General features: G+C 48.0%; 2 protein-coding genes and 1 pseudogene across 8 annotated transcripts; 1 reads left to right on the top strand and 2 right to left on the bottom strand.

The window, feature by feature from the left end:
• Positions 1-1,401: 1,401 nt before the first annotated feature.
• On the bottom strand, positions 1,402-1,952 carry LOC109682393 (small ribosomal subunit protein uS17-like; annotated as a pseudogene).
• Positions 1,953-8,749: 6,797 nt separating this feature from the next.
• Positions 8,750-21,801, bottom strand: Cln3 (CLN3 lysosomal/endosomal transmembrane protein, battenin). Of its 7 annotated transcripts, none has more exons than XR_012443192.1 (17): positions 21,395-21,801; positions 20,502-20,688; positions 20,187-20,309; positions 19,953-20,031; positions 17,039-17,135; positions 16,279-16,350; positions 15,840-15,919; positions 15,630-15,715; positions 15,075-15,147; positions 14,848-14,991; positions 13,462-13,574; positions 12,335-12,381; positions 12,184-12,252; positions 12,036-12,091; positions 11,805-11,939; positions 9,138-9,308; positions 8,750-9,036 (listed from the first exon to the last, which is right to left on the bottom strand). XR_012443192.1 is itself a non-coding variant. In XM_074059581.1 (17 exons), the coding sequence occupies exons 3-17, from the start codon at positions 20,230-20,232 to the stop codon at positions 8,917-8,919; spliced, it is 1,347 nt and encodes a 448-aa protein (XP_073915682.1). In that variant the 5' UTR covers positions 20,233-20,309; positions 20,502-20,688; positions 21,395-21,796; the 3' UTR covers positions 8,750-8,916. The 7 variants fall into 7 exon arrangements, 5 of the variants coding, with proteins under 5 accessions (XP_073915682.1, XP_073915684.1, XP_020014771.2 ...); XR_012443193.1 differs by having other exon boundaries at positions 9,138-9,278; positions 21,395-21,798; XM_074059581.1 differs by having other exon boundaries at positions 11,805-11,898; positions 21,395-21,796.
• A 317-nt stretch (positions 21,802-22,118) lies between these two features.
• Positions 22,119-26,457, top strand: Apobr (apolipoprotein B receptor). Its single transcript, XM_020159172.2, has 4 exons — positions 22,119-22,275; positions 22,594-25,188; positions 25,272-25,537; positions 25,627-26,457. Exons 1-4 carry the CDS (start codon positions 22,219-22,221, stop codon positions 25,694-25,696), a joined length of 2,988 nt encoding a protein of 995 aa, XP_020014761.2. The 5' UTR covers positions 22,119-22,218; the 3' UTR covers positions 25,697-26,457.
• The last annotated feature ends 2 nt before the right edge of the window (positions 26,458-26,459 follow it).

Raw genomic sequence — 26,459 nt, 5'->3', positions numbered from 1 at the left:
TTGGAGCATGCTAAGGCAAGTTCTCCACCACTTGAGCCCCAATCCCAGCCCATTTGTTTATATTTTGTTTGTGAGATAGGATAGGGTCTCATAAACTTTGCCCAGGATGGCTTTGAACTTTTGATTCTCCTGTCTCCAAGTTCTGAGTAGCTGGGATTATAGAAGTGAACCACCATGCCTGGCTAGTATCTTTTTTTTTTTTTTTTGGTGATGGTGCTAGGGTTTGAACTCAGGGCTTCATGCTTGCTAGGCAGGCACTCAACCACTTGAGCCAATCTATCAACTCATCATCAGCACTTTTACACACACAGCAGGATAACTGAGGCAGCTAGTTTTGCTGGAAAATGATAGGTTTGACTATGGATACCACCTTCAGGAAGGGGATTTTCCAAATATAGTAAAAGATCTTGGTTCAAAAAAAAAGTCAAACAAAACAAAACAAATCTTCCTTCAATGTGCATGACATCCTAGTGCAGGCTGCCCAAACAAGATACCCAAGCAAAAGTGATTGGCTTAAATATTTTCCACAGTTCTGGAGGCTGTAAAGTCCAAGATCAAGGTGGTGGCAGAGTCAGTGTGTGGTGATTTGCAGACAGTCCCCTTCTTGCTGTATTCTCACACTCTGGAGAAAGAACTCTCCTGCCTCTTTCTCTGTTATGAGGGCATTAGTCCCATCATGAAGGTCCCTCCCACCTTCAAATACCATCACATGGAGGATTATGGCTTCAGCATGTGGATTTTAGGAGGACACAAACATTAAATCCATAGAAACATGATGGTTGAATTCTGAAAGAATTCAGTGTTTGCTAAAACCAAGCAAGAATTACTTTGGGGCTGCTGTAACATGAAGTTAGAGTCTTGGCACATATGGTTAGATGGCTGGTGAGGATATCTGAAAGTCACTCAAGTGTACAACAATTCCTTTTCATTCAGGACTGTGCTGTGCATACCAGGAAGGGTTCTAAGAACACTGAGATTCAAAACCACCAAAGAGCTGCCAATGTGGCTCAAGTGGTAGAGTGGCCTGCCTAGCAAGCATGAGGTCCTGAGTTCAAGCCTTAGTACTAAGAAAAAAAAATACTCTAGGGGGCAGTACCACCCTGTCAGGTACCACTGGTCAAGTCTTGTCCAATGAAGTAAACCAAAGTCACAGGTGTGTTTAGATACAATGTAACAAGTTAACAGTAAATAAAATATAATGTAACAAGTTAACAGTAAATAAAATATAAGGTAACAAGTTCGTAGTACATAAAGTACAATATAACAGGTTAGTAGTAAGTAGAATACAATGTAACAAGTTAGTAGTAAATAAAATGCAACTTTGTGGTTTTGGTTTTTTTGTTTGTTTGGTTTATTAAAAAGTTTATTTTGCTTTGGGAGCAGGCAGGCTTCCATCCAGGCTCAGAACATCTGGAACTGCTTCTTGGTGCCAGCAGCCTTGGCAACCTTGAGCACATTGAAGGGCACTCACTGTCTTGCTCAGGGGCTGGCACTCCCCCACTGTGACCATGTTGCCAATCTGGACATCCCTGAAGCAGGGGGTAAGTGCAGGGCATGTTCTCAAGGCGCTTCTCAAAGCGATTGTACTTTTGGATGTAGTGCAGATATCCTGACAGTGGTCCTCTGCATCTTCGACTTGGTCACCACACAGGACAGGGTCTCCCCTCAGATGATGTCACCATCGAAGAGGCATTTCTTTCTCCATACCCTCTTTGGGCATCTTAAAGCCCAGACTGATGTTCTTATCTGGGGAGCTTCTCCTTGCCAGTTTCTCCCAGAAGGACCCTCTTCTTGTTTTGAAAGATGGTCAGCTGCTTCTGGTAGTTTTGCTCTGTCTGAATGTCTGCCATTTGTGTCTCCAATGTAACATGTTTTTCATGAGTAAAATCAAAATGTTAGTTTTTTAGTCCTAGAGCTGCATTTCAAGTGCTTAGAAACCACATTTAGTAATAACTACCAGCAAAGAAAAGCTCAGGTCTAGATGACTTCATTTGTTAATTCTATTTAAGGAAAAATTAACACCAATTTCTTTTAGATTGGCTGCAACCCATGATCCTCCTGCCTCTGTCTCTCCAGTGCTGGGATTACAGGTGTACACCACCATGCCAGGCTTCAGTGAATTTTTATGAGGCTTAAAACTGGAACTAGACCAAAACAACACAAGCAAACTACAGATGACTATCTTTTATGAATATAGACACAAAAATCTTCTGTGAACTAGAAAACCTAACAAATAAACCATGAACAAGTAGAATCTATTGGGAATGCAAAGTCAGGTTGACATACAAAAATGAACTAGTGCAGGCTGGCAGAATGGCTCAAGGGGTAGAGCACATGCTCAGCCTGCATGAGGTCCTGAGTTAAAAACCCAGTGTCACCAAGAAAAAAAAATACAAAAGAAAAAAAGTGTTTTCCCTAAGATAAGGATATCCACTTTTGTCAATTCCAGTTTGTTATAGATTCAACACCAGTTTTGGGCTTTTTTCTGCACTTGGGATTGAACTTGGGGCTTTGTGCTTGCTAGGCAAGCATTCTAGGACTTGAGCCAAACCTCCAGCTCTTTCTGCTTTTGGGTTGTTTTTCAAATAGGGTCTCACTTTTTGCCTTGGCCAACCTCAGACTATGATGCTCCTACCTATGACCTTCTACATGGCTGGGATGACAGGCATCACACCCAGCTTACCACCACACCCAGCTTATTGATTGGGATGGAGTCTCACTATCTTTTGATCTGGGCTGGCCTCAAAACTTGATCTTCTCAATTTCTGCCTCCTGAGTAGCTGGGATTATTATAGGCATGGACCATAGCACCTGGCCTAATGCCAAGGTTCTTACTGGTGACTGTAGCAAACTCCAGGCTCTGAGAAGGAAGCAGGTGTTCAGTACAAGCTATATTGTTCCTATCAAGAACAAAGTTAGCCAAGCCTTGTATGCACATATGAATAAAAAAAAAAGATGAAATTAAATCTACCTGACACAATACCAAACTTCAAGTAGATCAGGGACTATATATACAAAATAAAAACACAGTTGGGCACTGGTGGCTCACCTCTGTAATCCTAGCTACTCAGGAGGCAGAGATCAAGAGGATACTGGTTCAAGGCCAACCCCAGGCAAATAGTAGACCCTACCTCAAAAACACCCATCACAAAATAGGGCTGGTGGAGTGGCTCAAGTGGTAGAGCACCTGCCTAGCAAGTGTCAGGCCCTGAGTTCAAACCCCAGTATGAAACCCCAATTTCACCTAAATATATAAATAAATGCACATGTAGGATGTTAAGTGATTCCTTGTCTGAATAAAGACAAATATTGACCACGAGGTGGCAGAAAAAAAAAAAAGAACAAAGTTAGACACAGGGAGTGACAATTATCAGTTAATGGTGGGAATCCTCTTGAGGTTTAATCCCCAGACTATAGCCAAGGGCCAGCCTCAAAAGCTGTTACCATGCAGTCTGCTGTGTTAATTAATTCTTTTCTGCATAGACTTCTAACTCACACCACATGCAGAAAAATAACAGAAAATGGATCAAGACTTAAATGTAAGAGGTAAAACTATAAAATTCTTTGAAGAAAACATAGAGGTAAGGATTCATGACCTTGTATCTGGCAAAGCTTTCTTAGATATGTCATCAAAAGCATAAACATCCAAAGAAAAACTAGATAAACTGGACTTTACAAAATAAAAAAAATGTATCAAAGGGTGCATCAAAACAGTAAAAGGACAATACAGAGGGGAGAAAATATCTGCACATAATGTATCTTATAACGACTAGTATTTAGAGTCTATAAAGAAGTCTTACAACAAAACAGGCAAAAAAAATCCAATTTAAAACTCTCTCTCTCTCTCTGCAGTGCTGAAGCTCGAGCTCAGGGCCTCACTCATGCAAGGCAAGTGTGCTACCACTAAGTGACACCCTGACCCTAAAAATCCAGTTGAAAAGTGAAAATCAGACAAGGATTGGAATACACATGTCTCAGAGGAGATACAGGTACCACCAATAAGAACAAGAAAAGATGTTCAACATTACTAACCACCAGGGGAATGCAAACCAAAACCACAGTGAGAAACCACACTCACTAGAATGGTCATAATAAAATAAAACCAAGCTAACTGAGCACACACACCCAAGATGGGAGATAGCAAGCACTAGTGACCATAAGATTCAGCAAATGCACCCTGATATCTAGTACAAATGCTTATGGCAGCATCATTCCCACCAAAAAATCAAGGTCAAACGCCCACCAACTAACAAATGGATGAATTTGTTACATCCATACAGTGGAACAATATTCAGCCATAAAAAGGAATAAGGCACTATAACATGGAAATGAAATACTGATATACACTACACTAAGTAAAAGAAGTCAGGCATGTTACATTATTCCTTTTTTTTTTTTTTTTGCTGGCACTGGGATTTGAACTCAGGGCTGCATCCTTGCTAGGCAGGTGCTCTTATCACTTGAGCCACTCTGCCAGCCCTGTATGATTCCATTCATATGAAATGCCTCACAAAGGAAAATCCACTGAGACACAAAGTAGGCTGGTGGTTTCTGAGGGCTGTGGAAGATTGAAAAGGTAGGGAGAGCCAGGTGCCCATGATCCACTCCGGTAATCCTAACTACTTGCTTCTCAAGAGGCAGAGATCAGGAGGATCGCTGTTCAAAGCCAGCCTGGGCAAATAGTTTGTCAGATCCTATCTTGAAAAAACCCATCACAAAAACAGGGCTGGTGGAGTGGCTCAAATGGCAGAGCATTTGCCTAGCACATGGAGGCCCTGAGTTCAAACATCAGTACCACCAAAAAAAGTTTGAGGCCAACTTAGACAACACAGTGAGACCCTGTCTCAAAAAAGCATGGGGTGGGGGAGGGAAGCAGAGGTGTGGCTCAAGTGGTTCAGGGCTGATCTAGCAAGCTGGAGGCTCTGAGTTCAAAATCCCAATACAACAAAAAAGGTTTTAAAACTTATATTTAGTGCTGAGGAGATTGTTCACACACAGACACATACATACGGCTGATGTGTAAAACAGACAAAACCTTTCAGAAAATGTGACTTCCAATAAACCCAGAAAATGCTCCTCCCTACAAACTCCACTTTTGAGAATGCATCCTGAAGAAAGACTCCTATACAAAGAGTCTAATTCACGAGGGTTACACTAGTAATAATACATGCAAACAAACTAAAGGGCCAACATTAATAAAATGACTAAATAATTTGTACAAGTCATCCATTGCTGTGGAATATTATGTATTTATCAAACAAAACCTATTTTTTAAAAATCCACAGCAAAAAAGTTCTTGGGCAGATGAGGATATTCATAAGTTTGTTGAAGAAGAAAAGCATATATGAATAAGTTTTGAAAAGGAAAAGAATAATCAGTGGTTCTAAAAGTGTGATTCCAAGAACAGTAGCATTGTGTGTGAGTGCACACGTGTGCTTATGCTTCACTATGTATTCCTCAGCACTGGATATAACCATTTTAAATTCTTTCCCAAGTGAGTGAAAAAGCATTAGCAGAGCATGTGACATAAATGTGTATTCCTAGTCCCTACCTGACATGTCCACAATCAGAGACCTGGGAATGGGCCCAGCAATCCGTATATGTATATATATAATATACACATATACACCTTGAACCACTCCACCAGTCCTTTTTTTGTGATGGGCTTTTTTGAGATAGAGTCTCTTGAACTATTTGCCTGGGTTGGCTTTGAACCACAATCCTTCTGATCTCTGCCTCCTGAGTAGCTAGTACCACAGGCGTAAGCCACTGGTGCCTGGCGGCAATCTGTATTTTAACAAGCCATTGGGCACATTGTAAAGTTTGGGACCAGCTGCTATAAGGCAGTATAAGACGTCAAAGGTAGGATTCAAATCACAGCAGAGGTGGCTTTCTTATGAGGGGTTGACAATGTTTCCTTATGACAATGTTTCTACAGTACCTTATGAAATCCTAACACTATTATTATCCCCGTTTGACAGATCAGGAAATTGAGGTGCAGAGACAAGTGACTCACCCAAGATCACAGACCTGGTGAGTGGTAGGGGTGGGACTTAAAAGTCAGGATTCTCTGACTCTAAAGCCTGTGCTGTCAAACAGCTGAATGGGGTCCTCAAACACACAGAAGTGATGGGCTGTGCTCAAGGGGCCCTGGGTGTCCACTATTTTTAACCATGTATGAGATTTTGTTGGCATTTGATATATATACAAGGGTCCCTGTTGCATTATCCTTCACCCTGAGTAAGAATATTTACTAACTACATTTTTTTTGTGGTACTGAGTTTTGAACTCAGGGCCTTATGCTTGCTAGGCAGGTGCTCTACCACTTGAGCCACTCCACCAGCCCTTTTTGTGTTGGGTATTTTTAAGATAGAACTATTAGCCCGGGTTGGCTTTCAACTGTGATCCTCCTGATTTGTGCCTCCTGAGTAGCTAGGATTATAGGAGTGAGCCACCAGCACCTTCCTACATTCCTATATTCTTTTTTTTTTTTTTTTTGGCAGTACTGGGCTTCCTTGCTAGCCAAGCGCTCTACCACTTGAGCCACTCTGCCAGCCCCTACATTTATTCTTAATGCATAATATTTTTTTCTCAAATTATAATTTCATTCCCAACACTTATTTTTGAGACAGGGTCTTTGTTGCTAAGGCTGGCCTTGAATTCTTGGGCTCAAGCAATTATCCTGCCTCAGGTTCCCAAGTAGCTAGGACTACAGGTATGAATCACCACACCTGTCTGGGTGTTCATTTTAAACTAAAATAGTTACGTGTGTATAGAACGAGCTGTAGAAAATAACTAGCATTTCAAACTCATGATTTCAATGGTAACATTGTTTCCCTTTAAAATAACTGATTTTATTAAGCTGGTAAGAATAAATACTATACTTGGTCTTGGGCCAAAAGGCTAAGAAACAATACAAATAACTGAATTTATATTATTAGTTGTTTTAATGAAAATATGAAAGTACTGTCAGGCACAGACATGGCAAATACAGTAGAAATGGTAACATGATGTGTGGGAAGTACTGCTACCAAGTACTGTAAAAATAAGTAACAATTTGTACATTTTACCATATATAAATTGTACCTTAAGTAGGTCTGTAAAAGCTGAGCATGGTTATTCATGCTTATAATCCTAGCACAGGGAAGGCAGAGGCCAAATGATCAAGAGTTCAGACTGATGGAGTGACTCAAGTGGTAGAGCACCTGCCTAGCAACCATGAAGCCCTGAGTTCAAACCCCAGTTCCACAAAAAAAAAAAAAAAAAAGAGTTCAAGGTCAACCTGGGCTGCATAGGGAGACCATGTGTCAAAAAGCCAACACCAACCAACCAAAGGACTATAAAATAATACTGAGCTTGCTGGGTGTGGTGTCTCCTGCTTGCAATTCCAGCTACCTGGAGACTTAGGCAGGAGGATCTTGAGTTCCAGGCCAGCCTGAGCGATGAAGTGAGACTCTGTCTCCAAATAAAATAAAGGGCTAGGGGTGTGGCTCAAGTGGTAGAGTGCCCGGGTAGAAATGATAAGGTTTTGAGTTCTAACCCCAGTACTGCAAAATAAGTAATTTTTTTAAAAAAAAAAGGTCTGTGAGTATAGATTGGTAGCAGAGCACTAGCCTGTTATATGGAGGCACTGGTTCAAACCACAGAAGTCATACTGCAGGAAAAAAAAAGCAAAGACTGGATCCAAGCACATGATACATGTGCCAAAGTCTTCAGAAGGCTAAGTACTGAGGTCGCCCTCTCTGCAATGTGTCTCAAGCACAGGAAGGAATGGTGAATGGGTTGGTTTGGATGGAGGACTGGGCACCGAATAAAGCAAGGAGAGCACAAGGTTGATTGTAAGATGCCAGGTGGTATGGCCACAGTACAAGGCTGTCAACTTCTGTTTGACAACTTTCATGTTGGGAAAAAATGTCTATAGATGGTCCCATACAATAAACTAATGTCTGAATAAATATGTCTGAATAAGTAGATAAAGCCTCAAAGAATGAAGAATTGGGCCTAGTGGTGCATTGCTATAATCTCAGTACACAGGAGGCAGGAGGATTAAGAATTTAAGGCTGGCCTGGCTACACAGTAAGAACCTGTCTCCAAAAAATAAATAAATAAATAAAAGACAAGGAGTTGGGGATTTAGCTCAGTGGAAGAGCCCTTGTCTGGCAAGTGCAAGGCTCTGAGTTCAGTCCCCAGCACCAGGAAAAAAATAAGTAACAGCCAAAAAAAAAAAAAAATCAACCCCCACCCTCCCAAAAAAAAAAGACTGGTTGGAAATCTGAAATGCTTTCTTTATACACAAATGAATTCATGTATGTTTATATACATACATGTGTACGCACACAACACATACCCACACCCACATACACACATATATAAGTTCTAAAGTGGGCTTGTGTAATTTTTAATAAAGACATTTTTTTTCACATGAAAGCAATGCTAGGAATCTCTCTGTATAGCTGTCCTTATCTCAAATAGCAAAAACGCTATGTCTTTCTTATTATTGCTTATGTCTACTATTCAATGGAACTGGAGAAAAGTGCAGAACAGATTCTGCCTGGAAGGGAGGGCAGGTCAGGGGGAGAAAGTGGGGGCAGGGGCAGGAGGGAGAAATGACCCAAACAATGTATGCACATGTGAATAAATGAATAAAAATAAAAAAATTAAAATTAAAAAAAATAAAATCCCCAAGTCCATCAAAAAAAAAAATGAATGAATTTTTTTTCAGCAAGAAAAACTGCACAAAGAGGAGAAGTGATAGAACAGGCATTTATTCAAAGGGCCCAAGGCTGAGACAGGCGTGGGAGGAGACAATGGGTGTCCCTTGCTGAAGGGGATAAGGTCTGAGCTCTTCTTCCCATACCTATCCCTGCAGGGAAGGCCTGGAGCTTCCTGTGTGTCCTCAGGTCACTATGTCCTGTGTCATGGGAGGTGGCAGAGGAAGTCATGCAGCTGTAAGGCCAGAGCCCCTGACAGGGAGATCCCCAAGGTGTCAGAGATACAGGCAGCAGCCATGGCAAATTCCCGGTGCTCCTCGCGAGTCTGAGAGGAAAGGACAGAGAGCAGGGGTGAGGCTTCCGTCCTAGAGATCGCTGCCCAGGACTCCCCCAGAAAGACTGCCAATAGCCCCAGCTGGTGCTGACCTCTAGAGCAATGTTGTGGAAGGTGTTCACATATGCCGATCCCCCCAGGAGTCCCTCATACAGAATGATCAAGAAGACAAGGTAGATGCTCGGCAAGAAACTCAGGCACACGTCTGCTAGCAGGAAGGCCAGGTTGAGGCACTGTGGGCACAGGGGCGGAGGAGGCTGAGCCTAGGGCAGGAAGGGAGGCTGAGTTCTCACCCAGGGGCCCCTGGTTCTGAGAGTCACTGGCAAAGGAAGGGGATAACAGGCCTGGATAACATCCCAACACACAGTGGGGCCAACCAGATTCTGAGGTCTATAGTGGCTTTCCCCAACCTTATCCCCAGTACCCTCCACCTTGGGGGTTCCTCACCTCTGCTCCCATCACTCTTAGGCCTGGAATGTTCCTCCATCTCTCCTCTCCTGGGATCTCAGCTTGGATCAGAGTGACTCCCACTCCCGTGATCTCATTTTCTTTTTCCCAGGGCTCCTTGACCAGAGCATCCCTCCCTCCCCCTTTTAACAGACTGAGTAGCCCAGGGGACATTTGGAAGCTTTCCTTGGTTGTCACAATGGGGATATACCACTGGCGTCTAGTTGGTAGAGGCCAGGTATGCTGCTAAGCCCCCCACAGTGCACCGGATGCCACGCCACAGAATTATCTGGCTCAGTGTTAAGAGCACAGAGAGTGAGAAGCCCAGGTTTAGATGTTCCTACCTCTTTGAGGAAGCAGGTGACACTGCTCAGATAAATAAGGTCAGATGCTTATAAGCTTTGTCATAACATCAAAGTGTAATCTATACTACTTCTGTATCTCATTATCACAGAATTTTTTTGTACTGCATTTTGAACTCAGAGTTTTATCCTTGCTAGGCAGGTGCTCTATCACTTGAGCCATACTCCAGCCCTTTTTCCTTTTGTTATCTTTCAAATAGGGTCTCCCATTTATGCCTAGGCCAGCCTGGACCATAATCCTATTTACATTTCCCACCTAGCTGGGATGACAGGTCTGTGCCATCATGCCCAGCTTTTATTGGTTGAGATGGGGGTTTTGCAAACTTTTTGCCCGGGCTGGCCTTGAACCATGATCCTCCCAATCCCACCTCCTGAGCAGCTAGGATTATAGGGGTGTACCACCACACCTGGTTGAGTTCTAAAATTTTAAGAGCAAGGGACTTTCCTATAACCCAGAGTGTAGATTCCTTATATGACACACTGGGACCAGAAATGTTTGGGATTTCAGATGTTTTCAGATTTTGGAATAAGTGCCACTCCTCCAGTCCTCTATACAGTATTTTCAATAGTTTTGCGCATGAAACAGTTTCATGGTGGGGAATTTTCCATTTGTGGTATCATGTCAGTCCCCAAAAAGCTGCAGATTTTATAGCATTTTGGGTTTCTATTTTCAGACAAGGGATGCTCAGCCTGTATTTGAAGTTTATTTAAACCATTACCTTTTGGGCTGGTGGAGTGGCTCAAGCGGTAGAGTGCCTGCCTAGCCAGCGTGAGACCCTGAGTTTAAACCCCAGTGTGGCCAAAATAAAAAACACAAAACACAGTTACCTTCAGGCTATAAACTTGTAACCTTGAAAAGAATGAATGTTGCTCCTGAGAACCTGCTTTTGCTACATGGTGGAGAATGGTGACTGTTCACTAAAAACGACAGACTCTTGCCAAGGTCAGTTGAATTTGCTCACCTGCAATTACTTACTGAGAAAAAGAACCCCTTGGCCACAATGTCACGACTCTATTATAACTGACCATCCAGAATAAAAAAAAAAAAAAAAGAACATGTTCTTATTACATGGAAACATTATCTGAAATGAGGCAGGTACAAATCATTAATCATGTGCTTTGAGGTCTGGGGATGTGGCTCCTGTGACAGAGCACCTGCTTAGCATGTGCAAAGGGGTTCAACCAACTGAACCCTGGAATTCAATCCCCAGTACCTCCAAAAGAAGAAAGCGCTTCAAGGAATTAAAAAACAGCACAAAAAGGGGTGGCGGAGTGGGTCAAGTGACAGAGCACCTGCCTAGCAAGGATGAGACCCTGAGTTCAAACTGCAGTATTGCCAAACAAAAAAAGAAAAGAAAAAGAAACTTTTAAATTTTAGCCTGCAGAGGGTGGCTCATGCCTATAATCCTAGCTACTCAGAAAAGCAGAAATGAGGAGGACCGAGGCTTGAAGTCAGCCTAGCAAATAGTTTGGGAGACCCTAGCTCGAAAAAAATCCATCACACACACACACACACACACACACACACACACACACACACAAAACCCCACAAACTCTTGGTCCTCCATTCTTCTTCTCATCACTATTTCTTACAAGTACCCTGAGAAACAGATATTGCCTACGTCTGTTTATTTTTTGTGGTGCTGGAGGTTGAACCCAGGGCCTTGTAGATGCTGGGCAAACACTCTGCCACTGAGCCACATCTCAGCCCCCAATCTGATTAATAGATGAGGAAATCGAGGCTCAGAGATGTTCAGAGACTTGCCCTGAGTCACAGTTACTGAGTACAGAAGCTGGGATTCGCCTGGCTCCTGAAACCACACATTTTACATGGAGCCCTGTCAGCCTTCAGTCCTTGTGTTAGAAATGCTGCTGTACAATAAACTCTTTCTGCTGAGGGATGGAGGCAGGGGCCTGGGGAAGCTGGGAGCACAGGTGAGGGCTCTATACCTGCAGCAGGGCCAGGACCCAGGTGTAACGGATGTGACAGCAGCGGAGAGAAGAACGGGAGGCAAAGACGCCTGCCTGGTACAGCATCTGGTACCTGAGGAGGGGCAGGGAGTAGGAGAACGCTCCTCTGGGTGCCTAGTGAGCAGGGCAGTCCCTGTCACCCCAGGTTTCCGACTTCAAGGGGCCCTCCCAGCCCACTGTCCACCTGCCACCAGCCCTGAGTCCTCTCACCAGCGGTACTGCTGAGCGTGACTCAGGGACGTGTTCCGGAAAAACAGGAGCTCAAACTGCAGCAAAGACCAGATGGGGAAATGGGTGGGGATGTGTGGGTCTCTAGTCCCGTGGCTCCTTCCACTCCCTCCCGACAGCCCTCACTCACAAGTCCCTGGTTGATGAAGTACTCAGCAAAATAGACCAGCACCAAGGGGATGATGTGGGACAGCAGACCCTGGGGGAGTCGAAGAGGTAAGTGCAAGACCAGAAACAGGCGCCACCCGCAGGGCACAGGCCGCCAGCAGCACCGTCCCAACCTTGAACACAGTCCACCTTTCCTGGAGGGAGAGGTCCCAGCTGGAGCCTGCAGGGGGCAGGAAGAGGAGGGATGAAGTTGGCAAACTGGAGACTCAGCCAGGAGTGCCAGCGTGCAAGAAGCAAGCAGCACCACACCACCATTTACACTGAAATGCCACCGGGCTCCACACTTAAAACTCGTTAAGATGGTGTAGCTAGGTGGGAGAGCATTTGGCCTAGCATGTGCAAGGTTTTGGGTTCAATTCCCAGCACCTCAAAAAAAAAAAAAAAAAAGAAAGAAAGAAAAGGCACGTAGCTCAGTAGTAGAGTGTTTGCCTAGTACACAAGGGCCTGGGTTCCATCCCCAGCTCTGCAAAAACAAAACACCTCCTTATAGCTTTTGTGCAACTCAATAGACCTGTCTATCTGTCTATTCCATCCCAGCCTCACTGGCTCTTCTATTTCTGTACAGCCAAGCTCTTTCCCACCACAGGGCCTTTGCACATGCTGTTTTCTCTGCCTGGAACCTGTTCACCACCAGCTTGTCTTCTTGTCAGTCAAGTTTCAGTGCAAACATCAATCATATCCTCTAAAAAGTTCTCCTTTGAAGTAGAACCCACTCTACAGTACAGCCCCTAATCTCTCCCCACTCCCGCTAGTGCTGTTTTATGTCCTGCTGGCCCTTATCAATAGGTGAAAATGGCTTGTATTTGACTCAGGGGCTTGCTAATGAACCTGTCTGGGTTTCACTCTCTGGGCACCTCTGTCCTCAGGGTTTGGAAGGTCTGACACATAATCAGGATTCAGTGGATACTTTTTTTTTTTCTTTTTCTTTTTTTGCAGTACTGGTGTTTGAATTCAGGGCCTACACCTTAAACCACTCCATCAACCCTTTTTTGTGACGAGTTTTTTTGAGATAGGGTCTCATGAACTATTTGCCCAGGCTGGCTTCACACCACAATCCTCCTGATCTCTGCCTCCTGAGTAGCTAGGATTACAGTGTGAGCCACCGGCACCCAGCTCAGTGGATGCTTTTGATCGTGCGCTATATACCCACCTTAGTCTTCTCTACTGTGTCCAGTGCACAAAGAAGAAGACTCCCACCCCAAGAGAGAAAACGACCTGTCAGGGAGTCTGCAGCTCCTACCTGGCTTCCACTCCTGGGCCTCGGTGCCTATGAGGGGTTGCCGAGCTGCGGTCTCTGCCTCATCTTCCCCTCCTGGGTCCTGGGGCTCAGGAGATGTGAGCAACAAGAAATAGCTGAGGTGGAGCAGAATGAAGACAGTCAACGAGCCCCCTGTCCGACAGGACAGGCTCCCAGGGCATCCCCACATGGGTGAGCTTCCAATGATGGGCAGTTCACTTCCTCAAAGGCACTGCCTTTGGCAAATGCTTCCTTCTTTGGTGCCAAACTTTGTCCCCTTATTTCAACTCAGGCCCTTATCTGGCTGCTGTGTCATACCAAGCATGTCAGTTTTTTTGAGGTTTTTCTTGTCATTATTAGTCTGACTGCTCTCATTGTTATCTATGAACGTTCCTTTTTTTTCTTTTTTTGGCAGCACTGGGATTTGAGTTCTGGGACTTGCACTTGCTAGCCAGGTGCTCTCCCATTTGAGCCATGACCTTAGCTCACTTACTTTCTTTTTTCTGACTATGTAGTTCAGTGTAGCCTTGATCTTGCAACTTGTGATTTTCCTGTCTTAGTGTCCTGTGACATAGTCACTTCCCAAATATTAGTCACTTATGCTCTGGTTTTGTGTCATTTGCCATATTCACATTCCTCCTGGATACAATTTTTTTTTTTTTTTTTGCTGTACTGTTGTGTGAACTCAGGGCCTATACCTTAAGCCACTCCACCAGCCCTTTTTTGTAATTTTTTTTTTTTTTTTGAGATAGAGTCTCACAAACTATTTGCCCAGGCTGGCTTTGAACCATGATCCTCATGATCTCTGCCTCCTGAGTACCTAGGATTACAGGCGTGAGCCACCAGCACCCAGCTTTGGATAACTTTTCCTTCGCATTGACTTTATTTTTTTGAGACAGGATTTTGCTACGCTGGCCTAGAACACACTATGTAGCCCAGGCTGGCCTCTAACTTTGATCTTCCTGCCTCAGCCTCCTAGAGCTATGATTATAGGCATACTTGACCATGCTTGGTGTGACTCCTTTTTTCTGCCTGGCCTTGTCCTAATATGTGAAGTCACAGGTTCAACTGGCTAGTTAATAGTTTCCTATGAAAATACACACAAAATGAGTCAATCAAAGTCCATCCTTGTCCTACTACAAATCTTGATAACCTCACTGCACTGAATGCATTATACTCGTCACCTCATGGGACTGCAAGGAGGAACTGCCACCATTTGCGATATGGGAAAACTGAAGACCAGAGAGGTGAAAGAACTTGTCCAGTGCCACACAACTAAAAAATGTAAACTCCAAGACTCAACTCAAGGCTGTAATGATCTCAAGATTGGGATCATGATCAAGTCTACCCTCCTCCTACCCCGCTTCCTTCTGATTCAGGGCTGCTCACCTGGCCAGTAGCAGGGCAGGGATCCCCAGCATGGAGAGCAGGGTATGCTGGGGGGAGAGGCCAGCCTGGGTAAGGCCCAGGTAGGACAGGGCCCCCAGCAGGCCTGCTCCCCCAGTGCCTGAGGACCACCAGGAGATCACAGCCCTGGAGGAGAATGCAGGAGTACTCAGGAGGACTGAAGCCAGCAGACGGACGCCTCTCCCCTCACTCCTGCCTTGCCCACTTACCTGGGGTAGAAGGCGGTGAGTGAGAGGAAGGTGACCTCCCCCAGACCTGATGAAATGCTGGCCAAGACCACACCTGGGAGGGCAAAAATCAAAAGGCAGCCATTCCCTTACAGCCCCAGTCCCCAGAGGTGTCTGACCACAGCCTCGACTGCATCAGCTCAGAGGAGCCAAAAACAGATCCCTTGGCCAGGCTGGGCTCAGACATGAAGTAGATTCAACCCCCTCTTCCACACATCCTAGTACAGTGAATAGTCCCTTCTTTCACTCAGTTATACACCCAGGAGCAAGGACCCACCCTTCTCATCTCCTCCAGCCCCATGGTAAAGTCTTATAAAGTCTTGCCTCAGCTCAATCTCCACCCGATCCACCCACTTTCTCCCACTGACCCCTCTACATTGCCCCCATCTCCCATTTCCTGCTTGTGGCAGCCCTAGCAGGCTTCTGAGGCTACAGAAATAATCCTTTTCCTCCAGAAGGTGGGAAGACTGGCCCCCTACAAGCATTTTACTGAAGTTCCTCTGGGCCCGTCCACCTGATGTGGAAATGCACACTCACCGCACAGGCTGGTCCACACTGAATGAGAAAAGGCCACCAGGACAAAGCTTCCAGCTGAACAAATCCCACTGACCAGGACCCGAGGGCTGAGGATGAGGGAGGGATGCAGAAGGTTGGCCTTCACCGTGGGTTCCCCAGCTTTGAGCATCCCTTCCACCTCCCGCAGTCTCTGACCCCTCCTGCCCGTCCTCCTGACACCACGCCCCAGACCTGTAGGGCAGCAGATGAAGGCCCAGAGGAGCCAGCAATTTGATGACCAGGGTGGGGAGGATGTCAGCAAGGAGCACTGCCTGGGACAGGAGAACAGAGTGAGACCCAAGGCCTTCCCAGGGACAACCCTCCCCACCATGTGGACCCGAAGGAAAGGCAGGAGGAGAACTGCTGCAAATTCAGGTTCTAGAGTCAGATCTGGGCTCACGTCCCAGCTGTGGCACCCTTCACTCTAGCAAGGCATTTATGCACACTGAGCTTCAGTTTCCTCATCTGGAAAACGGGGCTATGTCCAGTCCCTGGCTCAGAGGACTACTGTGTATTACATGAGCTAATTTAACACAGGTCACTCACACAAAGTGCCCAGTAACTGACAGGCCTGATAATCACATCTCTGGAGCTGGAAGGGTCTGGGTGGAGGGGCCACTCGGGTACTCACAGCTGTGGAGACAGAGTTGCAATCGAACCGAGATGAGCTATTGTGGGGAATGGGTGTCGGGCCTGGGTCCACCTGATGGGAGAGAAGGAAGTCTTTTCTCCATGAGGCAGGTGGGCAGACAGAGCCCAGTCTCAGCTTCGGTCAGACTTGAAGGGTGGTGTTGACTTTCTGGGACCTCAGTTTCTCTATGCTCACAATGGGGATGGCAGTGTCCATAGCAGTCTCAGTAAATGGCCTTTGGTAACACAATCAAGAGCTTTCAGATAGACATTTGGGTCTGCAGAAAACGTGATCCTGCTGGACCAGCAAGGAGGTGGCTGCTCCTCTTGGGCACGCACTTTCCTGCTCACTGTAGCAAGTGGGGCTCCATCGGGAGTGATTTTACCCCTGGAGGACATGTGTCAGTATCTGGAGACATTCTTGGTTGTCACTCTTGGTGGCCAAGGAGGTGCTACTGGCATCTAGCCGGCAAAGGCACGGGATGCTGCCAGACATCCTAGGATGCACATCGTGGCCCCACAATAAAGAATCATCCAGCCCAAATGTCAACAGAAACCCTCCCATGGACCACAGTCCTACTCAGTCACTTCTGAGTTTGCTCATCTGGTATCCACCTATCTCTTGAAGACCCCTCCTGCCCCAAGGTTCTGGGAGACTAGACCCTTTCTGTCCTACACCCTTGGCCACTGTCCCAGGGTGAGTCCCTCATCTTCCCACAGGGGCTAAGCATGGTGATGCTGGTGGAGAGGGGCTCACTTACATGGCTCTGGTTCCCAGATGCCTGCTGGTGTCTAAGGATGTCATGGGCAGCACTTAGCATCACTACGTAGGAGAAGTTGTTACAAAGGCCCAGGAGCCTGGAATGAGCAAGACAGAGCTTCACTTCCCGCCAGGCTGCGATCCAGCTGCAGTTCTTGCCACCTCTCCATTACCTAGGCCCTTCAATCCACTCCATCATTCTTTACCACCAAATCCCATCTTCTTTCAGTGTTGGCTTAGAAAGAGAGGCTTCGGGATCAGCGTTGGGTTCACAGCTGAGCTCCAAGACCTCTCCCAGGAATCTGTACTTAACCACTCTCTCTGAACATAAAAACTCAGTTCCTGGGATATTTCTCACTAACTGATGCACTGTGGTACAATAAAACCATCCTAGGGTTAGGCTGGATGCAGTGGTACATTCCTGTAATTTCTGCTACTCAGGAAGTAGAGATCAGGAGGATCACAGTTCCAGGCCAGTCCAGGCAAAAAAAGTTAGTGAGACCCCATCTCAATGGATAAAAGCTGGGCGAGGTAGTTAACACCTGTCATCCCAGTGATGGAAGGAAGTACAAAATAGGAGGATTGTGGTCCAGGTTGGCCTGGGCAAAAAGTAAAACCCTATTTCCAAAATAACCAGAGCTAAAAAGGGCTGGAGGAATGGCTTAAGTAGTAGAGTGCCTGCCTAGAAAGCATGAAGTCTTGAGTTCAAACCCCGTAATATCAAAAAAAAAAAAAAAATCCCAGGGCTTGAAACACCAAGGACTATGTTCAAGTTTCAAGTCTACTGCTTCTACTTTCAGTGGCCTCAAGTCTACATATGTATAAAATGGGGACATGAATTGCTCTCCTGATGACCACAAAGAGTGCTGTGGGGATCAAAATAGTAGCAAAGCCTATACCATCCAGAAAGAATCTTGTTAGCTTACTTTTGAAAAATCTTTCTTTCTTGGGTTTGAACTTGGGACCTTGAGTTTGCTAGGCAGGTGCTCTACCATTCAAGCCATGCCCCAGCCCTGTTTCCTTACTTTGAATTCCCAGGGCTGTGCTGTTAGATAGAGAAGAAACCAGGCCCAGTGTTGTAGATTTCCTGTCATTTTCAAAAACCTGTGAAACAGCTCTTCCTATTTTACTGCTGGTGAAAGTCAGGATCAAAGAGGTTAAATTACTCTTCCAAAGAGTCACATGGGAAATCACTTCCAAGCCAACCTGTGATGCCAGTCCTCCGTGTTTAGGCTAACCCTAGAAGGGGTTCCCAAGACTCAATACTTAACCGATGATCAGAGATAGATGGATGAGCTTTACAAAGTTTTAGTAGTGCTGCATTTACTTAAAAGCTCATTAAGAAAATACTAGTTTTTCCACACTAAGATTCCACCTCACCCCTGTTAGAAAGCCATCATTAGTAACACCACCACCAACAGGTGTTGGCAAGGATTTGGGGAAAAAGGAACCCTCTTACACTGTTGGTGGGAATGTAAACTAGTACAACCACTCTGGAAAAAAATTTGGAGGCTACTTAAAAAGCTAGACATTGATCTACCATTTGATCCAGCAATACCACTATTGGGGATATACCCAAAAGACTCTGACACAGGTTACTCCAGAGGCACCTGCACACCCATGTTTATTGCGGCACTATTCACAATAGCCAAGTTATGGAAACAGCCAAGATGCCCCACCACTGACGAATGGATTAAGAAAATGTGGTATCTATACACAATGGAATTCTATGCAGCCATGAAGAAGAACAAAATGTTATCATTCGCTGGTAAATGGATGGAATTGTAGAACATCATTCTGAGTGAGGTTAGCCTGGCCCAAAAGACCAAAAATCATATGTTCCCTCATATGTGGACATTAGATCAAGGGCAAACACAACAAGGGGATTGGACTATGAGCACATGATAAAAGCGAGAGCACACAAGGAAGGGGTGAGGATAGGTAAGACACCTAAAAAACTAGCTAGCATTTGTTGCCCTCAACGCAGAGAAACTAAAGCAGATACCTTAAAAGCAACTGAGGCCAATAGGAAAAGGGGACCAGGAACTAGAGAAAAGGTTAGATCAAAAAGAATTAACCTAGAAGGTAACACACACGCACAGGAAATCAATGTGAGTCAATGCCCTGTATAGCTATCCTTATCTCAACCAGCAAAACCCCTTGTTCCTTCCTATTAAGGCTTATACTCTCTCTACAACAAAATTAGAAATAAGGGCAAAATAGTTTCTGCTGGGTATTGAGGGGGTGGGGGGAGAGGGAGGGGGCAGAGTGGGTGGTAAGGGAGGGGGTGGGGGCAGGGGGGAGAAATGACCCAAGCCTTGTATGCACATATGAATAATAAAATAAAATAAAATAATACAGTCAAAAAAAAAAAAAAGAAAATACTGGTTTTTGCATGTGGGGTAGCAATTTTGAGTTTTCATTTTAAAATCTGTGTATTAAAAAAATGTTGAGGCTGGCTGGGCACCAGTGGCTCATACCTGCAATCCTAGGTACTTGGGAGGCTGAGATCTGGAGGATCGAAGTTCAGGGCCAGCCAGGGCAAACAGTCCCCAAGATCCCATCTCCAAAATAACCACAGCAAAATGGATTGGAGATGTGGCTCAAGCGGTAGAGTGCCTGCTTTGCTAGTGGAAAGCCCTGAGTTCAAACCCTAGACCCACCCCTCTCCTCCCTCACCCAAATGTTGATGCTGAGTTGGTTGGAGAAAAAAATGGAGCAAATAATCCTCCAAGTGATATGCCCAATAAGTGAAGCTAGTAAGCAAATGAGTGAAATTTGGAAAACTCGCAGGCAGCCTCGGGGCAAACCAGTTGACTCAGTAAGTATTTATGGATTCAACTCCTTTTCGCAGCTCTTTTTGTCCCTTTCCTCCTGTCGCATTTTTACTTTTGCAGAACTCTCGGGCCACTCACCAGAATCCCACAGCATTCTTCCAATGGGCACCTTGACCATCCAACAGAGAGGCCTGTGTCTCTGGGGTGGTGTCCTCCCCTGAGAAGAAGAGAAGTGGAAGGCGTGACCCGCACCCACCCTCAGGTGCACGACCGCGCCGCGGTGTTCCCCCGGGCCGAGCCAACTTCCAAGACCCTCAGGTGGGTCGCGAAGCTCAGGTGGTCGCTCCCAAGAGGATGGGCCAGAACACTCACTCTCGGAATCCGAAAGGCGCCACCGCGAACCCGCACAGTCTTCCATGTCATCAAGTTAAAGTACCCCGACGGGTCGAAAGTCAGCGAGTGTTCAGAGCTGGCTCCGACTGGGCGGATGAGGGGCTGCGACAGATGTGAAAGGTCAACGCCCCATTGCCCGTCTCAGCTCCGACTGTCAGCTGCACTCGCGCCCAGCGATCCACCAGCCGAGCCCAGGGCTCTATCTCGTGCCCACCCTCGCCCCACCCGTCAAGCTGCGCCCCCACCCCTCTAAACAGAGGGTTCCCTCCGCACCACCTTGGGCAAGGCCTGTACCTTTAAGAGCAGCTGAGCTTTGGGCACCTTAGAGTAGCAAGGACGAGGGTCATGTGACAGTACGCGTGGGTCCCCCATCACGTGGTCAGAGGTCCTCCTTAGTTCCTGGTTCTCTCTCAGTGTTCGTTTTCGGCCTTGTCAGCTTCAGGGCGTGAGAAAGCGAGAGGCCAGAAGAACTCTGGAACCTCTGGTTTTAAAATGGAGCATGTGGGAGCATCAAGTAGGGGCATGATTAGCCGTGCCTATACCCAAGACCGTATTGTGCCAGTACTTGTCATGGCGTAGGCGGACTCAGCTCCTATCCCGCCGCCCTGATTTGCCAGAAACAAATATGGCTACCTAACCATTCCGTCCCTTGCCCCGCCCTCCGCGCCTTACGCCCGAACTGGTTCTGAGAGCAAAGGCAACTAGCCTTAGGTCATTTTTAGTCTTATCTTTCCCTTACAAACAGTTTTAGAAACCTAAAATAAAGGACTGAGGATGGCAGTAGTAGAGCGCTTGCCTAGAAACCAAAAATAAAGATAACACCTGCCTAAGAAGCTTTCGTGCATTAGCTACTGGCAGTATTCAAGGCGTTTTGAGACCCTTTTTCCAAATTATCCTAAAAGCAAAAAAAATCACGAAGGTAGTCCAACCCCTGGCTTTATGGACGAGAAAAACAAGAAAACAACAAAAAAGTCGACAGTCATAACATTGGAGAAAGGGTAGGTAGCCTTAGAGACCCACTTAACAATAAATAAAGCAGAGGTAGGGCAGTCACTGAGCAGCTGCTGCCACCCCATCGAGGATTCTTAGACCAGGTGATTCTATGAGCTCAACTAGTTGCCCTAACTGGGAATTAGGAAAGGATGAGGAAGGAGGGAGGTGGTTTCATATAGTACCAAGTCCCTTACCTTCCTCTAAGTGGGAGAGCGGGAACTTGCTTCCTCTTCATATCCTTCCCCTGCTGAACTCTGCAGTGGTTTCCAACAGCCTGTGCCCACCTCTGCCAGATCTTTCCCACAACCAGGCCTGCAGACTGCTGTTTGAAATACGCACCCTGTGGTTTTATTCCCAGATCACTCAACCAAGGTGACATGGGGCCTAGAAATTCCCACAGCTTTTCATACATGGCCTCTGCCCTCAAGGCACTCACAGAAGGTGGCAGAGAGACACAAATAACCACAGTACCAAATATAAACAAGTTATGAGGGGATGGACATCAGAGCCACCAATCCAGCCCCTCTGTCCCTTTAGGGAAGCATTACTGACTTGGAAGTGGAAGCCATAGGGCCGCCAGCCCCTTCCTCTCTCCTACTCCTAGTCGGTAGGCAAAACAGGAACCAGAAACCCCAGCTTCCTCTCACAGAGTGGTTGTGGCTCTGAGGAGACGGAAATGGCTGAGGTGTGAATACAAGACCTGAGTCACTTGGGCTGCAGTTGCCACATGCCCCCTCCCCGCCCCCCAATACTGAGGTCTCCTAATCCCACTTTTTGCTGTCTGGTCTTGCCCTCTGCCCTTTAACTCCAAATGTGCACCTGAGTCCCTTGGGTTATGCACACCTATGTCTCTGCTGGGGTGGAAGCTGCCTCGGGCATGGGGGAGGGGCTCAGGGCCTGGGGTGTGGATGCGTCAGGGAGAGACAGGGGAAGAGGAAGTGTCTTGGTCCTGAGGAGAACGGGCTTGGTGGGTGGGGACAGTCATTGTCAGCTTTCTGGACACACAGACACAGACAGGATGGACTTCCTCCGGCTACACCTCCCTGGGCTGCATCAGGCCTTGAGGGGGGCACTGGTGAGATGGGCAAAGAGATGCCAGAAACTTCCACCCTGTTCCCTGTGGCCTCACCTTCCCTTCTTCCTTTGAGTCTCTCCTCAGCTTGAGGTCCCTTTCCCAGAGTCAGGCAGCCTCCTAGCCCAGTCTTCTGGGTTTCAATCCCCCACCTCCACAAGCACATCTACACCTCCCCATGTTCAGCCCTTTCTTATTCCTTCTGCAGATCCTGGTCTCCCTTTCCTCGAAGAACCCAGAAACCCTCTTCCTTACTCTGGGCACCTCTGGCCCAGGGCCTTCCCTGAAAGCCTTTCACCGCCCCACCCCCTTGTCTTCTAGGATTCCTTCAGCACCTTTGTGTCCTACCTCATAGGAGATGGAGTCCCCACGGTACAGAGGGAGGCACAGGCGGCAGAGGAGCTGGGGGAGGTGGCTGCAGGAGAGCCAGGGAAGGCTGTAGAGGTCAAAGCCCAGGAGGCCCTGGAGAGTCTTAGAGGGAGCCAAAGTGAGGGAGTTGGAGGGCTGGGAAGGTCTGGAGGAACCGGAAGATGCCAGGAGGGCAGCTCAACTGGTGAGCAGTTCTGGAGGTGGGGAGCAGACAGCTCCCACGGTTCCCAAGCAGATAGGCAGGACACTGAGACCTGGGAGGTGGCCAGGGGCCAGGAGCCAAGTGCCCCCTTGGAAGCTGGGAAGGAGTCTGAGGCAGGGCCTGGGATTTACCGGGACAGGAGCAGTGGAACCTGGAAGAGTCAGGAGCCCGGTGAGCAGGAAGTGAGCAGAGGGGAGATGTTGAGAACCTGGGAACAGCAGGAGGAGGAGGAAGAGGTCAGGGTGACAGAGCCAGGGATGGCTAGAGGGGTGGAGTCACAGTTGACCTGGCACCAGGAGCCTGAGTGGAGGGCAGACACTGATGGGCAGAAGTTGGCAGAAGACAGAAGAGAGACAGAGCAGGTGATCAAGGAGGCCAGTGCAGAAACCAAGGAACCTGGAGCTGAAGGAGCTGGGAGGGGAGAAGAGGGAGTGATCGTGGTGAGGGGTGATGAAAGCACAAGGGTACAGGAGTCACAGGGCCCAGGAATAGAGTCTGAGGACTATGTAACCTCAGGCAGAGAAGAAGCCAGTACAGCCTGGGACAGAAAGGAGGCCAGGACCTCCTCAGGCCAGGAGGAGGCCAGGGCAGCCTCGATCAGGGAGGAGGCTGACCTCCTAGGAGTCAAGGAGACAGAATATAGGTCAGTCCCAGGAGAAGGAATGCCAGAAGCCACTGGGATAGTCTGGGTCCTAGAGGAGGCTCCCATGGGAGACCAGGAGGAAGAGGTATATGAGAAGAAAGAGGATGAGAAGAGAGAGGATGAAACAAGGCTTTTCCCCAGACAGACCCAGGCCCTGGGAATGAAGGGAACAGAGGAGGTGGCTGAGGGCCAGACAGCAGGGAGAGAGGCTACAGGAGGCAAGAAGCCAGAGTCAGGGGATAGCTCTGAGGGTGAGGCTGAGGAGCAAGCTGATGGGGCCAGTCTGGAGGAGGTGGCACAGATAGAGGAGGCGCAGGGGGAGAAGGGGAGTTGCCAAACCATGGAGCCTGTGCTAGCCATGGACAAGGATGCTGAGATTGAGGCTGATTTGGAGGCAGTCCCAGAGACCAGGCCTGAGGAGGAGTTCATGGGGGAGAAGAGTAAGGAGGCTCAGATGAACCAAAAAATATTGGAGGTGAAGTTTACTGAGGGCCAGGAGCCTGAGCCAATGGGAGGCACCCAGACCCCAAATGAGCAACCTGAGGAAGGACAGGGGGGTCAGCACAAGCTTGGGAGAAACCTGGGCCTGTGCAAAGAGGAGGCAGAAAGCAGGGTGGAGGCACACCTCAGGCTGGTGGCAGAAACCTTGGAAAACCAGAAGAGAAGGGATGTGGAGAGCAGAAATGCCCAAGAAGAAAAAGCAGGTACTGAAGGCACAGAGGAGGCAGCTGCAGGAGACCAGGCACTGGAGGCCAAGGCCGAGGGAGGCCAGGAGTCTGAACTGTCAGAAGTCCTGGGATGTGGAGCAGAGGAAGGCCAGGCCTCTGTCTCAGAGAACCAGGAGCTGGAGGGACACCAAGGGGCAGAGGCAGAGGCAGGGCCAGGCCAGTCACTGGAAGAGTCAGAGGCCGGAGAAAGCAAGTTCAGTGAAATGGAGACTGCAGTACCATGGGAGACAGACAGAGTATCCAGGGGAGGCTGCAAGCTGGAGGAGGCAGTCCTGAGCCTCCAGGACAGCAAGGACCCACAGACCAGTTCTTTGTCTGCTGAGATTGTGAAGGAAGCCCTTCCACACAGGGCTGCTGGGGCTGGGGAAGGACCAGACCAGGAGGCTGGGGTGGCTTGGGAGGGGGCATTTGAAAGAAGCTGGGACTCTGAAGGAAGAGAGGAGGCTGTGGAGATAGAGAACCAAGGTGGGCAGGAAGTTGGCTCAGTGGGCTCAGCAGAGGAGGAGGCAACTGACCACAGTAGCCAAGCAGAGGCTAGTGAGGCCAGGAAGGAAGAGCAGGCAGAGGTGGGGGGATCCACCATGACAGAGAGAAGCAATGAGATGGATGGCGTTACGTCAGTCTCTCAGGGAGCGAGAACAGAGAGAGACACAGCCATGGTGGAGGCTGAGGGGCTCCTCGGAGAGCAGATGGTATTGGAAGAAGAGACTGAGGGAGAGCAAGTGAGAGAGCAGAGGAAAGGCAGTAAAGACCATCATGAAAAGGAAGAGACACAAAGGCTGCTAGATGCGGAGGACATCATGACTAGAGGCCAGATGCCAGAGGCCCAGCAGGCTGGTCCAGGCCTAAAGGACATCCAGGGCCAGGAGGAGCAGCCTGCACACCAAGTGCCTGCAGAAGCCGGTCTTGGGTCCTCAGAGACGGCCGAGCCCTTGGAAAGTACCAGAGGGGATACTGACAGCTGCTGGAGTGAGGTGAGGGCTTGGGCGGGGTCCAGGGAGGTGCAAGAAGAACCTGGAAGCCAGCTCCACAGTCCCCTCTATCCCCTACTCTGCAGGCACTGCTCCCCGGATCCCGCCTGGACGTCTCTGTCCCACGGAGCCGCGTGCTCCTCTCACGAAGTTCATCACAGCGACGCTCGAGGCCCTCTTTCCGTCGGACCCCTGCCGCTGAGCAGCAGGAGGACTCTCCCTGCCCCCAACCTGAGGAGGGGCTGTTGGCCCCTGAACAGAGACCTCTGCAGTCAGAGGAAGCCCCAGAGCACAGCCCCCCAAGGCCTGAAGGGACCCCAATACCAGCCAGACGAAGGCCGCTGGGCCATGGGTAGGCAAGGGGGCACTGCACTGCACTGGGGTGGGAAGGAGGCTGCAGACCCCTGGACCAGTGCCCACTAGTCTGTCTTCCATCTCCAGGTTTGGCCTTGCTCACCCCAGCATGATGCAGGAGCTGCAAGCCCGAATGGGCCGGCCCAAGCCCCAGTGACTGGGACTTGACCTCTCCGTGAGCCAGGGCCTGAGGAAGGATCGGAAGGTTCTGCTAGGCCCTGCTCAACCCCGACTCCCTCACTGTGGTCCTCAGTTTCTTGGTGCACAGACACCTGTGAAGGCATTGTACTTAAGGAGCCTGATTCTCTAATGCAGGCTGGTGGTTCACCTGCCCCACTAGGGCCTCCTGTCATGGGTCCTGCATCGGATGCCTCCCCAGTTGGTCTGAACTGCCCAGAGATAGCAAGGAAGGCTGGGGGTCGGACACCATTGTCCCACTATTGTCCCTTTCTGGCCCCCACACTCCCACCCTGCCCAGTTCCATGGAGTTGTATAAGATAGTGTACCACCGGGGTGGAAGCCAGCCCGCAGAAAAGTTCAAAGGGCCTGGGGCCGCCACTTGGAAACAAAGGGCCACAGGTAGCAAGCTAGCTGCTTTGAATTTCCAAAATGCTAACTCAGTCTCAGAATTCTGCTGATTATTCTGGCAACCACCAACTGAGCAGGTCAGAGTAAGGGAAGATGAGTTGGCAACCCCAAAAATGTGGGAGCTGAGAAAGAACTGGGTGGCTAGAGGGTACCAACTCCATCTCAGGCCATCCTGCCCTTTGGGTGTCAGGCATTCTCTTGCGTAAAGACTCAGAGACACAAAGAGGGCGAGGGTTTTATTAGATGCCCAGCATGGTAGCCCAGTCCAAGGATGAAACAATAAATAAACCGTCGTCTCCCTAAACAATAAATAAATATCCAAGAAATAAATA

The sequence above is a fragment of the Castor canadensis genome, chromosome 17 (genome assembly GCF_047511655.1).
Source record: "Castor canadensis chromosome 17, mCasCan1.hap1v2, whole genome shotgun sequence".
In the NCBI taxonomy this organism is placed as follows: Eukaryota; Metazoa; Chordata; class Mammalia; order Rodentia; family Castoridae; genus Castor; species Castor canadensis.
The sequence above is the reverse complement of the archived record's forward strand: the minus strand, read 5'-3'. Positions and strand labels throughout refer to the sequence as shown.

Bases quoted from the DNA above. Each gene is read 5' to 3' on its own strand.
- Cln3 (XM_074059581.1), bottom strand. From the start codon at position 20,232: ATGGAAGACTGTGCGGGTTCGCGGTGGCGCCTTTCGGATTCCGAGA. The intron at 20,032-20,186 runs GTGAGTGTTCTG...TCTTCTTCTCAG, and splicing joins GCGCCTTTCGGATTCCGAGA to GGGAGGACACCACCCCAGAG. The intron at 9,037-9,137 runs GTCAGCACCAGC...CTTTCCTCTCAG, and splicing joins TCCACAACATTGCTCTAGAG to ACTCGCGAGGAGCACCGGGA.
- Apobr (XM_020159172.2), top strand. From the start codon at position 22,219: ATGGACTTCCTCCGGCTACACCTCCCTGGGCTGCATCAGGCCTTGAGG. The intron at 22,276-22,593 runs GTGAGATGGGCA...CTTGTCTTCTAG, and splicing joins AGGCCTTGAGGGGGGCACTG to GATTCCTTCAGCACCTTTGT. The intron at 25,189-25,271 runs GTGAGGGCTTGG...CCTACTCTGCAG, and splicing joins CTGACAGCTGCTGGAGTGAG to GCACTGCTCCCCGGATCCCG.